We start from the raw sequence: 14,437 nt of genomic DNA on the forward strand, positions 1-14,437 counted from the left end.
CATCAAGAAGAAATAAAAAGCTGGGCAGGGTGGCACATACTGTAGTCTCAGCACTTGGAAGGCTGAACCAGGAGGACCAGGAATTCAGCATCATCCTTGGCTAAATAGTGAGTTTAAGGCCAGGATGACTCCATGAGACCCTTCACAAAAAGGCTGTCATGCCTCATAAATTTAAAGAAAGTCAGGAAGACCTGGATGGGCTTGGGTTAATTAAATAGGTTTTTTTTTCTTGTCTTCAGTTTTCTTATCTGTGGAGTGATTATGCACTAATGGCTTCCTAGTGAGCCACTCAGTTGACATTTTCTTTAACCTGGCCTTTGAGTTTTTAAAACAATAACATCTTTAAGCATCATAAATATTAGAACTTGAAGCCATGATTAAAAAAAGAAGAAAGTGCATGTATTTTTGGATGTTTATATTACTTTCCCAGCACACACACACACGGATTCACTGTTTCCTCCCTCTGTCTTGTGCACACACACACACACACACACGCGTGGATTCACTATTCCTTCCTATGTCTTGTGCACACACACACGGATTCATTGTTTCCTCCCTCTGTCTTCTGCACACACACACACACACACACAAATTCACTGTTTCCTCCCTCTGTCTTGTGTATACACACACACACACACACACACGTGGATTCACTATTCCTTCCTATGTCTTGTGCACACACACACGGATTCACTGTTTCCTCCCTCTGTCTTGTGCACACACACACACACACACACACACACACACACAGAGATTCACTGTTTCCTCCCTCTGTCTTGTGCACACACACACACATACATGGATTTGCTGTTTGCCTGTTATTATTAGGACTTGGAAGGTTTGTGTGTCTGAGGGTTACTTAGTTTTAGATTTAATATTTATGATTCTTACCTTCTAAAAAAGAAGAAGGGCCCATCACTTTGGATTCTTCCTTTGTCTTCTAAGAATATTGTATGTTTCATGCCTTCCTTGCTGAATATGGTTTGTTAAATTCTGTGCATCCTTCCATAGGAATCAGAGAAGATAATTGCTGAGTTAAATGAAACCTGGGAAGAGAAACTTCGTAAGACAGAGGCCATCAGAATGGAAAGGTTGGGAACTAACAATCTGGATGCTGCTGAGTTTTCTGGGAAGTCTGAGTTGATTTCGTAGTAAGAAAAGATGAAAGAGGATTAAAAACAAGGGCACTGTCCCCGCCTGACACAGCACAGACACATCCGCACCCACGGGGGAGTGCATCCAGTCACGTTTGCCCTCTGAAGTGAAATCTGCACGTTGAAAGAGTCTCTAAGGCAGGGTTCTCAGCTGTGGGTCATGACCCCTCTGGGGCTTGACTGACCCTTTCACAGGGGTTGCATATCAGAGATTTATATTACGATTAATAACAGTAGCTAAATTACAGTGATGAAGTAGCAACAAAAATAGGTTTATGGTTGGCGTCACCACAACATGAGGAGCTGAATTTAAAGGGTGCAGTGTTAGGAAGATTGGGAACCACTGCTGTGGAGAGTCATGTGCTTAATAGTTTTCACATTTGAATGTGGCTTTCAATTTAGAAAAGTCATACTAAATAAAGGAGATTTTGTCAGTTGTAAAAAGTAGATTTTACTTGGCAAAGCCCCATATGCAAAGAGCTGTGACCCTGTCTTTAGAGTTATTTCATCTAGAACCTTTTGGGTAAAAGGTATTGTTTAGCTTGCAAACTTTTAAAATTCTTGTTCTGTCTATGCTGTTGGAATAAATACACGCTTCTTCTTTTTTAAAGTCAGTTCTTATCTTCCCCCTTTATGAAAATAAGGGAGAAATGAGCTCCAGTGTGCTACCAGTAAATGTAACCAAGAACTTTCTTACTCGCATTAGATTTTTTTGAACTAGAATTATTGGGACAGGTGAGATGTCTCAGCACAGAAAGGCACTCTCCACTCAGGCCTGTCATGAGTTTGATCCCTGGGCCCCACTTAAAGGTGGAGAAGAGAATCCAGTCCACAGAGTTGTCCCCACATTAGGCGCTCACGCGCGCGCTCTCTCTCTCTCTCTCTCTCTCTCTCTCTCTCTCTCTCTCACACACACACACACACACACACCAAACAAAAACAAACAAATAAAATGAACAGAAAACGAAAAACCTTCCTAGAATTACTGTGCCAGAATGGGGATGAGATGGGAATATTGGGAGAAATCACATTTACAGACCATGCTTCAGGTGCCCAAGCCTACCCTCCCGCTCACCCCAGTATTAAGTCTGTGGCTTTACTGGTGCTAAAGCCAGAGTGCTGACCCCCAGGTTACTTTGATTGCTTTCTTAGATGCCGGGGAAATTGTTTTTCAAATTGGTTGCACAGACATAAGGAGTACAGTCTTTCAAAATTTCAACTGAGTAAACAGAAATTTAGCATGGGGACATTCTCTGACTTACTTTAAATACTGTTTCTCTCTCCCACTCCCCCCCCCCCCCCCCAGCTGAAGACCAAACCCAGGGCCTTGCACTTGCTAGGCAAGCGCTCTACCACTGATCTAAATTCTCAACCCTGAATGTTGCTTCTTTTAGAAATCAGTTCTCATTAGTGATAAGCATATCATTCTATATCTCTCTGGCCAGCTTTAGATACAGCCAAGTGTTTTGCGTTGCCTGTCTTGTTTTCTAGTTCTTTTTAAATTAACTTAATTGGTATACTGATTTTACGTGGGGTTTTTTGATTGTTTTGTTTTTTGTTTTTCTAGAGAAGCCTTGTTGGCTGAGATGGGAGTTGCCATACGGGAAGATGGAGGAACACTTGGTGTTTTCTCACCTAAAAAGGTAGGAAGCCATGTTGTAAGACTCAAGCAAACAAAACAGTTGTCTTCATGTCCTTCTGACATAGCCATTTTCATCTAGCGCCTTAGCTTAACTTCAGATGTTTCTGCTTTCATCTTACAGTACAAGGGCAACCTTGTTGTAAAATGATTATAGTGTTTACAAAAGATAAAACCCAGGGTAGTGAGTCTGAACCTTGTAAAGCCTTGGGTATATTTAAGCAGCTTTTTGTTGCCTCTCTTATCTTCCTGACCTGACCGTAGCACCAGTGGCTTTAGTTGTGCTCCTTTTAATGTCGAGTGCTTGCCTAGCATGCAGTTAGCCCTGGGCTTGATGTCTGGGAAGGTGCCACCTGTCTATAATCCTCGTGCTTGAGAGCTGGAGGCAGTAGTCATGAGCTCTGCTCTGCCACTTCTGGGAACCATTTTCAGCTGGTAAGGTTTGTGAACGATGGGAATGTCCCATGATTTCTATTGCAGCCCAGGTCCTACCCTCTAGATGCCTCTGCTCCCCTTTCAGCATGCTTTTTTTAAAGACGTGATGAGATTAGTCACTTTTCCTACTTCTGTAATCACAGTTGCAGAATAGAGGCCTTTTGGCTAATTAGACTGATAACGTGTCTTGCGTGTTCTTTTTGACTTGAATTGCTTCTTAGTGTTGGACTAGAATACATTATTAAATAATTGTTTTGTGTGCTTATTTATATGACAACAATAGAGCATGTATTGATGTATCAAGCCTATATGTCAGTATTGATAACTTCCTTCAAGTGTCTGTGGTACCCTGCTGTGTGTATGGCCCCAGTGTCAGAGTCTACTACTGTATCATTAACAAGTGCATGCATGCGTGGACTCTGTTCTAGGACAGAGTATAAGGTCAGAGTTTAGCATTAGCACTTTTGCTCTACGTGAACCAGTGTTCTTAGGATTTTGTGAGAATTCTTTTGCTTGCTTTTTAAAAAACCATAGTCACAAAACTGTCTTACAAATTTCAATATGTTATTTTCAGCAGAAAACATTGATTTATCTGGGTATAGTGGCACTTGAGAGGTGAATGCAGGAATATGAGAGTCCTGCATCTGGTTTATAATAAATTCAAAACCAACCTGGGTTATACACAAGAAGAAAGGGGCTGGAGAGAGGGTTCAGCAGTTAAGAACACTTGCTATTTTTCCAGAGGACCCTACTTTGGTACCTGGCACCCAAGTCAGGAGGCTAAAAACCTACCTGTAACTCCAGCTGTAAGGAATCCAAAGCCCTCTTCTGACTTTGTGGGTATCTATGCACACACAGCATTCATTTACACACACAGAGAGAAATAAATCTTTAAAAAAAAGAAGAAGAAAAAAATTAAGCTAGGCATGGTGGCGCACACCTTTAGCACCAGAACTTGCCATCACTTGGAAGACAGAGGCAGGAGGATCTCTGTGAGTTGGAGGCCAACCTGGTCTACAGAGTGAATTCCAGGACAGCCAAGTCTACACAGAGAAACTGTCTTAAAAAGCCAAAAATAAAAATAGAAATTGTTTTAAAGATTTTGAGATATATAGAATATCAACAATTATATATTTATGTGAAGTTGAGTCCTTTTTACCTTACTGAGCTATTTATTCACATGTATTACCTATATTATAGAGATGTTGGCAGTCATGGCTTTGATAGAGTTAGGTAGAATTAGAGTATGCTCTTGCACACCTTGAAAGGTTTTTCTCCTTGTGATCCAGCTCTCACACATCCCAGGTCACTTAAGACTCACTATGGCTCCAACTCTTAAGTGTTATGGACTTGTGGTACCCTTCCGCATATATATGGTAGTAGAGATCAATCTCAGGACCAGTTGTCTGCGAGGCAAGCCCTCTGCTAACTGGGCTACATCCACAGCCCTTAAAAAGTTTATATGAGCTGGGCGGTGGTGGCGCACGCCTTTAATCCCAGCACTTGGGAGGCAGAGGCAGGTGGATCTATGTGAGTTTGGGGCCAGCTTGGTCTACAGAGCTAGTTCCAGGACAGACTCCAAAGGAACAGAGAAACCTGGTCTCAAAAAACCAAAATGAATGAATGAATGAATGAATGTGTGTGTGTTAAGAACATAACTCACTAATAGAACACTATGTATAGACCTGGATTCTATCTTTAGCACTGGGAAAAAAGTAAACAAAAAAAAATCTAATATAAATAATTCGATATTTAGCCAGGTGTGGTAGCACACATCTGGCTTAATCACAGCACTTGGGAGGCAGAGTCAAGTAGATCTCCGAGTTCAAGACAAGCCTGGTCTACATAGTGAGTTTCAGGACAGCCAGGGCTACACAAGAAAATATCTTGAAAAACTAGATAAAATAAGTAATAATATGGTATTTAGTCAGAATTTAAAATAGTCCAAACAGTTGTTGTTATGTAGGCAGCATAAAATTAGAAGCTGAACTCTACTTTCAAAGATTTTTTTTTTTGCTTTAATTATCTAGACATTCTCAGGAAAGGGAAAAAACACTGCAGACCACATTTAGACTCAATAGAGACTGTTACTGAGACTGCCTTTTCTTTTTTTATAGAGTTTATTTTTACTTTAAGTGCAGTGTTTTGCCTGCATGTACTTTTACGTGAGGGTGTTAGATCCTGGAGTTACAGACTTGTGAGCTGTCGTGTTGGTGCTGCAGTTGAACCCAGGTCCTCTAGAAGAGCAGAAGTGCTCTCTTAACCACTGAGCCCTCTCTCTATCCCCAGATTATCTTTTCTTAGTTCCCTAATGAGACTTTAAGGAATGCTGCCCATTAGCTGGGCAGTGGTGGCGCACACCTTTAATCCCAGCACTGGGGAAACAGAGGCAGGTGGATCTCTGAGGCTAGCCTGGGTCTACAGAGAAAGTTCCAAGATAACCAGGGTTACACAGAGGAACCCGTCTCACAAAAACAAAAATCAAACAAAAGGAATGCTGCCCATAGCCGACTTTGACTCTTTCTGAGCAGCCCAGTTCTTGGATCAGAAAGTAAAAGCTGGTGAAGATGCAGGCGACTCTTTCATTCCCTTTAGACGCCCTCGGCAGTCCCTTTTCCTCACCGCTCATCCGACTGCTCTTCCAGCCTTCCGTGTTCACCTGCACTGTGTGGAGTAGATGTTGGCCCCAAGGCCATGCGACTTATTTTTTGATTCCTATGAGAACTTTTTACCTAAGTCTAGTGATAAGAGCGGCGGGGCTGTGTCCCCAGCCCCTCTGGCCGCCTGCTAGCTTATGCCCGAAATAATTACACGGGCACTGTATTCTTTTAAACACTGCTTGGCCCATTTCTATCTAGCCTCTTCTAGGCTAATTCTCACCTTTTTATTTAGCCCATTTCTAATCATCTGTGTTGCACCCCAAGGTGCGCTTACCGGGAAGATTCTAGCCTACATCCATCCTGGGTCGGAGCTGAATCGCATCTGTCTGGGAGAGTGGAGCATGGCGTCTCTGTCTGAGGCGTCTTATCTCACTTCCTCTTCCTCCCAGCATTCTGTTCTGTTTACTCCACCCACCTATGTTCTAAGCTATGAGCCCAAGCAGTTTGTTTATTACTTAATCAATGAAATCAACAGATTGATATATGACACTCTCACATCACCTAAGAAGGGTGGTTTTTAAGATTTTTAGAGATATTTAGTGTTAGATGAAGAATACTTTTAGATGTTTATGTTGTTGCCTCTTAGTAACTTTATTTTTTTTTTTTTTTGGTAAGGTAAATTCTAGTAAAGACAATAAGTAGGGCCATAAACTTACAGTAGGGGAACTTCAAGGGTATGGCTATTTTAATAAAAATGAAAAGTCTGTTTTAAGAGTTTTGATTTCTTTCGAGAGATATAGCCCTGGCTGTTCTGGAACCCACTCTATAGACCAGGCTGCCCAGGAACTGCCTCTGCCTCTGCCTCCCAGGTGCTGGGAATAAGGGTGTGCGCCACCACCACCTGGGTGTTTTAAGACCTTTAATCTGGGTATTTTCAAAGACTATATTTAACTCACCCCTTTGTGTTCACGATGCTGTGACCTTGTGAGGATCTGGGCTTCAGCTCATCAATGACGGTGCTTGCCACTAAGCAGACAGCCTGAGTTTGAACCCCTGAGCCCACAAGACAGAAGGAGAGAACCACCTTCCTCAAGCTGTCCTTTGGTTTCCATGTGCCTTTTGTGACACATGTACATGCACACACATACAGCACACGTACATCCATACAGACAAAACAAATGCTTGATGAAAACAACAAATAACTTGGTGTTAGAGATGGCTCAGTGACTAAGAGTACCTGTGGCTCTTCAGAGGACCCCAGTGTGGTTCCTGAACCTGCTGGGCAGCTCACAACTAGAGCAGTAGGTCTCTGGTCTCTGCCCCTTTGGTGGTCGACGGACCCTTTCTCACAGGGTCACCAAAGACCATTGGGAAACACAGAGATTTACATTATGGTTCATGATCGTAGCAAAATTACAGTGATGAAGTAAGTAGCAATGGAAATAGTTTCATGGTTGGGGGTCACCATAACATAAGGACCGTATTAAAGGGTTGCAGCATTAGGGAGGCTGAGAACCATCGTGCTAGAGGATCCAATGCCCTTTTATGGCCCCTACATCTATTAATTTATATTCTCTCTCTCTACCCGCCCCTCTCTCTCACACACACAAACACACACACACACACACTTAAAAAAGAAAAGTGGGTTTTCTTAATTTCAGAGCTCGTATTCCCTTTTTTAGGTTTCTGTTTTACCTGTGTATGTTCTGAGTGCCAAGTTCATGCCTAATGTCCACGGGCCAGCTGAGATCATTAGATCACTGACCAGTTGCCCTGGAGGAACAAACAGTGGTCTTACCCACTGAGCTATATCTCCAACCCCATTTTTCTTTATTTGTTTATCTTATTTTTTTGGTTTTTCGAGACAGGGTTTTTGTGTTACTTTGGAGCCTATCCTGGAACTAGCTCTTGTAGACCAGGCTGGCCTCGAACTTGCAGAGATCCGCCTGCCTCTGCCTCCCCAGTGCTGGGATTAAAGGCATGCGCCACTACCGCCCGGCTCCAACCTCATTTTTATTTTTCCTTTTATTTTTATTTTATTTTATTTTCTGAAACAGGGTTTCACTACTTAGTCCTGATTGGCCTGAAACTGTGTAGATCAGGCCGGCCTTGAGAATTCAACTGTCTCTTCCTCCAGAATGCTAAGATTAAAGGTGTGTGCCACCATGCCCAGCAGAATCACGTTCTTAAACAGGAGGTGTTAGTCTAATTTGAGGAGACCTATATATAGAGCATGCTTTTTTTTTTTTTTTTTTTTTTTTTTTTTTTTTTTTTTTGGTTTTTCGAGACAGGGTTTCTCTGTAGCTTTGGCGCCCGTCCCGGAACTAGCTCTTGTAGACCAGGCTGGCCTCGAACTCCCAGAGATCCACCTGCCTCTGCCTCCCGAGTGCTGGGATTAAAGGCGTGCGCCACCACCGCCCGGCTACACGTAGGACTTTTATTGATCCTTTTCCTCCAGGTACTCTGGAGAATCTGAAAAGCTTTTAGGCCTCCTGTGTATCCCTGCTACACAGCTGTCTCATGGATTCTGCCCCAAACTGATAATCTGTAAACTTTTTCAGACACCTCATCTTGTTAACCTCAATGAAGACCCACTAATGTCGGAGTGTCTGCTTTATTATATCAAAGATGGGATTACAAGGTAATTTACTTCTAGTTTGAGCCACTTAATATTTTCTTTTCTTCTAGATAATTAATAACTAAGGGAAATTGTCTAAAAATTATAGGAATCTGCTATTTCTTCTTTCTGGAGTGATTAGAAATTCACTAATTTCTGGGAACAGAGAAGACTTCTGTTCCCAGTTTTAAGTAGAACCAGTTAGGATGTAGTTTCCCTCTAGAAGAACCTGAATGAAAATTACCCTGTAATGACACAGATAGGTTCACTAGAGAACTTGGTTTGCCCTGTTTCCCTATGGTGTGTGAACACATCAGTGTGCTGATCTTGTAAGGAGGTTCGTCTTCCTTGAGAGTAGAACTTGTAGTTGGGAGATCGGCTGTACAAAGCAGTGTGTTTTCGTGTGTATCCAAGATGCTCTTTGAGGGAAGCAGTTCATTGTTTCTAAGGGCTTTTTTGTGTCTGGATTTCCCTGGGAAACACTTTTCCCTTGTTCAGGGTTGGCCAAGCCGATGCTGAGCGGCGCCAGGACATAGTGCTGAGTGGGGCCCACATTAAAGAAGAGCATTGTATCTTTCGGAGTGAGAGGAGCAGCACTGGCGAAGGTGAGCGTCTTGTGTTTTAATTTCTCAAGCACCTTTTCCTCTGGAGTACTCAAAATCCTTGAGACTTAGCATTTCCTATTTCTGTTAGTAAAATTTTTTTATCAACAAAATATTGAGAAATGGAGAGCCTGTGATGTTTATAAATGCCAGGGCAGACGTGGCTCCTTAGCATGAAAATGGCTAGGCAAAAGGAGCCCTTTGTTACCTGCCAGGGGATGAGCAGGATGCGGGCAGTTAGACTGGGTCTGAGTGTTAGCTATTTAGTAGGGAGTAAGAGAAAAATAACTATACTAGATAGATAATGGGAGAACTGAAGAGTCATTAATATTAATCTAGTAGAAATTATTTTTGTCTTAAAGGGAAGAGAAAGTCAATCTTGGGTGAGTTCCCACCACAACCCAGTTCATGAACAGGCCAGCAGCTGACTAATCGATTTTGTGCTAGGCACTGACTTCTTCATCGGCTAAAATGCTAAATACTTAAGATTTCTGCTGTATCATACTTTATCAGGATTAATATTTTCCATGAGTCCTGATAGTGACCACTTTTCATGGTTTGATTGCAGTAGTTTATGATATTAATGTCGGTTTGTATTCTTCCTAGTTATCGTGACCTTAGAGCCCTGTGAGCGCTCTGAAACATATGTGAATGGCAAGAGGGTGGCCCAGCCTGTGCAGCTGCGCTCAGGTGAGCCTGAGGAGGGGTCTGAAGTCCTCAGTAATGGGTGTGGCTTGTGTGAGCGATTGACATTTATCTAAAGGCCAAGGTTACCTAGAATTCATTGTTTCTGTTGTTGCTTGCTTGGTTGATTGTTTTGTTTGTTTTTGTTGTCCTTGAGACAGGGTCTCACTAAGTAGCCCTGGTTGGCCTGGAATTCACAGTGCAGACCAGAACCAGACCGTGTTGGTGCTTCCCGAGTGCTGGGATTTAATGGGTGGATCATCACACCCAGCTGAGTGTCTGTAGTCTTAGATTAAGAGAGTGAAATTGTATTTCTGTTTTTGAGATAGATTTTCACTGTGTAACCTGGAATGGCCTCAAAGTTGTAAATCTCTTGCCTTGACCTCCTAGATACTATTCATTAAAAATGGATTCTTTGGAACTGGGGCTATAGCTGAGTGATAAACACATTTGCTAGTATACACAGGGTCCTGGATTTGACTCACAGCACTACAAAACAAATACATTTTTGTTCCTATTTCTGTTTTGTTATAGGGAACCGTATCATCATGGGTAAAAACCACGTTTTTCGTTTCAACCACCCTGAGCAAGCACGGGCTGAGCGGGAGAAGACTCCCTCTGCCGAGACCCCCTCTGAGCCTGTGGACTGGACATTTGCTCAGCGAGAGCTCCTCGAAAAGCAAGGGATCGATATGAAACAGGAGATGGAGAAAAGGTAACCCATAAGTGTTGTGCAGCCTGGGTGATGTTTGGAGCACATAGTGGCTTTCACAGCGACAGCTTGGGGATTTCACAGCATACTCTTTTTGGTATTTTGTCTAGAAGTTGTTTGTTTTGCTTCTAGGCTCCAGGAAATGGAGATCCTATATAAAAAGGAGAAGGAGGAAGCTGACCTTCTTCTGGAGCAGCAAAGACTGGTAGGAATCTGTCCTGAGCTATAGCTATTGGGAAGGGCAGTTGGCTCTCACACCTTCTAGCAAGCTCTCATTGGTGTCACACATTAACCTTCATTTTCTTAATGAACTGTCGTGTTATCTTCTGGCAATCTGGGTCTGGACAACATCTGTAGGGTACTATTTTGTACATTTTATTTCTTAACATTAGATCTTTTGTCACAATCAGGAAGAAATAATGAGAGCTTTGGTGATACCTTTGCCCTTTGGTAGCGCTTTATAGATGTGTTCCAACAGCGGTCTTTTGGATGATAATAACTGAATATTGAATTTGGTGGGAGTTTGCCTTGGTTTTGTTTCGGCCACTTGATAGTACTAATTCTCTGCTCTTAGGCTGACATGGGATTGTTCTTGTGCTGGGCAGATTGTTTTTCGTTTTTTGTTTTTTTAAAGTTAAACTGTGTCTAAAAGTGTTGCTGCACAGTTGCATGTGTTAATCCTCTTCTGTTCCCCTGCATGGAGTCTGAATTCTCAGGGAGGTTCTCAGTGGCTTTGGTGCTGCAGTGTGGTGGGGGCTGCACAGCCATCTCAGATAGGCTCACCTCCTTGCTCTGGGTTGAGAAAGGATTCGGGTGGACAGTTGGAAAGTCAGTTGCCCATCCCAGCTATAACAGGTTAGGATTTTGTGATGATAATTGGTTTCCCAAGTTTTATAAAAATGTCTTATGAATAAATTGCTCTTAGTGGATTTTAATATTTAAAGCCAGCCATAAAGCTCTGATAGTAAGAAGTTCAGTAGTGCTGGATGTGGTGGTGGTGCACGGCTTTAATCCCAGCACTAGGGAGGTAGAGGCAGGAGGATTTCTCAGTTCAGGGCCAGCCTGGTCTACCTACTGAGTTCCAGGACTTCCAGAGTTACAAAGAGAGACTAAATACAATTGATACCGCTTAAGAAGTTACCCTTTAAAAAACATTAGCAACAGGGGGCATTAATGCGAGATCAGGGAGGAGAACTTTGACTTCTTCCCTTAACATGAAGTATAATGTATAAGTTACAGCCGTATGCCACTCTCTGTTCTGCTGGAAAACCATTGCCTGCGGCCCATGAAAGCCAAGATGCTAAGTAAAAGCCTTTGTCAGAGCACTTGGTTCTTAACTTACTGTCTTCAAAATTATAGTGAGGCCCTCAAAAATATGGATTGGAAGAATAAATTAAGTGTTTGGAACAAGGTAATATCAGTGTTACAGGAAGAGTAGCTCTGGTGGCTTCCTTGGCTTTGGCTTTATGGCTAGGGCTTGAAAGCTTTGGCCATGAAGGGGCCTTTCATCGTAATCATAGTGTGCTCTAATAGCACTCCTCATGGTCGGAGACATCAAAGTGGAAAGGCGTCACGAGCACTGTTTATTAACAGTAGTGTCTTCCATTTGAATGTACGTTGCTTTGTAATTTACAGAGAGCTTTAATGTCTGTCATCTTGACCCTCACAGCAGCTCTGGTAGATGTGTATGTAAATGAAGTGTATAACGTCACCTTCAGTTTATGGTTGGGATCAGGACTGAAAACAATGTTGATGTGCATGCGCACATTTTAAAAATTTACTTCTGTAGTGGCCTTACATAGTCTTCTAACTTATGTCTGTGCTTCTTGGTCACTGGGCATATGTTTAAAATATAGGTAGTGATTTAGGTCTGAGGGTGGAATCTACAGTTCTGAGCTTCTCAGACGTTCCCAGGTGATAGCATGCGAATGGCCTTGGGAACACACTGAGTGCACAGGCGTCCCAGAGTAACTGTGTCTGGTGCGGTCCATCACCATGTTATGCCTTGAGATAAAAACACTGACAGAGCCCAATGTGGTGTCACAACTGAATCCAGCTACTACAAGGCTGAGGCAAGAGGACCCTGAGTTTATAGTAAAGTTTGCATAGTTCAGCAAGGCGCTGCCTTCAAATCTAAAACAAAGGAGCTGGAAAGGGTAGGGGTTGTGGTTCAGAAGGACAGGGATTACCTAGCATTCAGTTCTGAGGACAGAGAAGAAGGCAGGGAGGAATAGAGAAAGAGATACTAATAAAGAGAAAGTAAATTGTCTTTAAGATGTTCTTAGTGTCGGTTTTTAGGGGTCATCAATAGTCTGCAGGTAATGAGGTTCTGGTTGTCATTTGTTCTGGGTATCTAAATGGTAACCTAGGATAGTAAGAACAGCTCCCTAGTGGCAAGGAAGTTGCTTTCCATTCATAAATCTCGCTTAAGTTTCTTCACTTTGAGAGGAACTGATATCTAACACTTGTAGCCTATGATTATCTAACAATACTGGTGGAAAATACGCTTTTCATGATTCTCTATGTTGACCAATACAGAAGGATAAAGATTCAGAGGATACGAAGTAGTTTCACTAAATATTTTATTAAAATATTCATGTTTTTTAGATAGCAATTATCATCAAATATTTAATTCTATAATTTTTAAACATAGTGACAACATTAAAAATTGGAATTCCGAGTCCACAGGATGGCTCAGTGGGTAATGGTGCTTGCCATCAAACTAAGAGCTGAATTTCACTTCCGGAACCCACATGGTGGAAGGAGAAAGTTCCTTCGTGCATTTGTCTCCAGCTTCTACACATGTACTATGGCATTAGCAGGCTTTCAAATGCATGAGTATACATGCACATGCATGCATAGATACATTTCATAAGTTTTTAAAATTGGAATTGAGGACTTTTCTGTAATGATAGCTCCCGAAATGCACCTCACTCTTCTGTTTCTGAGCACTCCCTTTCAGTTAGTGCTTTTATACACCTGGTGTCTTTTATCCTTCCTGTCTCTTTCTCGTTTACATATGTGCATTTGTGGGACTTTTCAGCGGGCCACTATGCACTCACTGTATAATGATGGTAGATGGATCATTAGTGACGAGAGAAAAGTACAGTTGTTTGATTTGAACTTTTGAACTTATACAAACTATTATATTTCAATTTAGAGTTTAAAAGGTATTTGTTATTTCTCAAGTATGACACTTAAGTAATGATTAGAACAGTTGTTATTTTTTATATTCAGTAATAGTCATTTTATTCCTAAGCAGTTATAAAAAAAAAACAGCCAAGAAAAAGGGTGATAGTTCTGTAGAAGAATCAAAGGAAAGTTGTATTCTATAAATTGAGTGTGTGTGTATATATACACATACACCATTCAAGCCAGACATGCTTTTTACTCTTATCTACTGATGTCTTGAGGTTGGGGAGGTAACTCACTTAGTAGAGTAGCTGCTGCACAAACGTAGAGACCTGACTTCAGTTTCCAGAACTCAAGGAAAGAGCTGGGCGTGGCAACTAGGCAGGTAGGTAGGTGTATCTCTAAAGTTCAGGGGCCGGCCAGCCTAGCTGAACTCATGAGCTCAGAACATTGTCCTTGGACCTTCTCTCTGGGCACGCACGCACACACAGGATTAGCCTTCTAGGCGAGCGCGCGCTGGCACTGAACTCCACTTAAAGCTCCCACTGCTCTGCTGGTTTAAACTAAAAAGGAGAAGAGGGACAAGAGGCTGCCATGAGCAAAGGCTTTACTGTACAAACCTGAGGACTTGTCTGTGGCTCCCCCCGCACCCGTGTAAAACCCAGGCATGGAGTCACGTCTCTCTCTAACCTGGGGGAGGAGAACCATGTGAATCTGGGTCTCATTGGGCCCCAGGTCTGCACAGGGTACACTGAAAATGAAATCGTCTTGTGATGCCAGTTCACTAGTTTAAGCCTAGGTTTAAATTTTTTTCCTTGCATTTTGGAAAGAAGTAATACTGTAGCTCAGATAACTGAAAGAC

General features: G+C 42.2%; 1 protein-coding gene across 13 annotated transcripts in view; it reads left to right on the plus strand.

Annotated features, from left to right (window-relative positions):
• LOC121447943 (kinesin-like protein KIF1B) overlaps positions 1–14,437 on the plus strand; it is a 155,370-nt gene that overhangs the window by 62,534 nt on the left and 78,399 nt on the right. For all 13 annotated transcript variants that reach the window (XM_041651296.1, XM_041651284.1, XM_041651283.1 and 10 more), the window contains 7 exons: positions 1,012–1,091; positions 2,722–2,797; positions 8,390–8,469; positions 8,944–9,050; positions 9,654–9,737; positions 10,266–10,446; positions 10,576–10,648. In XM_041651296.1, the coding sequence (XP_041507230.1) occupies positions 1,012–1,091; positions 2,722–2,797; positions 8,390–8,469; positions 8,944–9,050; positions 9,654–9,737; positions 10,266–10,446; positions 10,576–10,648 (681 nt within the window). The remainder of the gene's footprint in view (positions 1–1,011; positions 1,092–2,721; positions 2,798–8,389; positions 8,470–8,943; positions 9,051–9,653; positions 9,738–10,265; positions 10,447–10,575; positions 10,649–14,437) is intronic.

This window comes from Microtus oregoni, unplaced genomic scaffold (assembly GCF_018167655.1).
Source record: "Microtus oregoni isolate MIOR12 unplaced genomic scaffold, Mior012 000005F_ref0000423, whole genome shotgun sequence".
Taxonomy (NCBI): Eukaryota; Metazoa; Chordata; class Mammalia; order Rodentia; family Cricetidae; genus Microtus; species Microtus oregoni.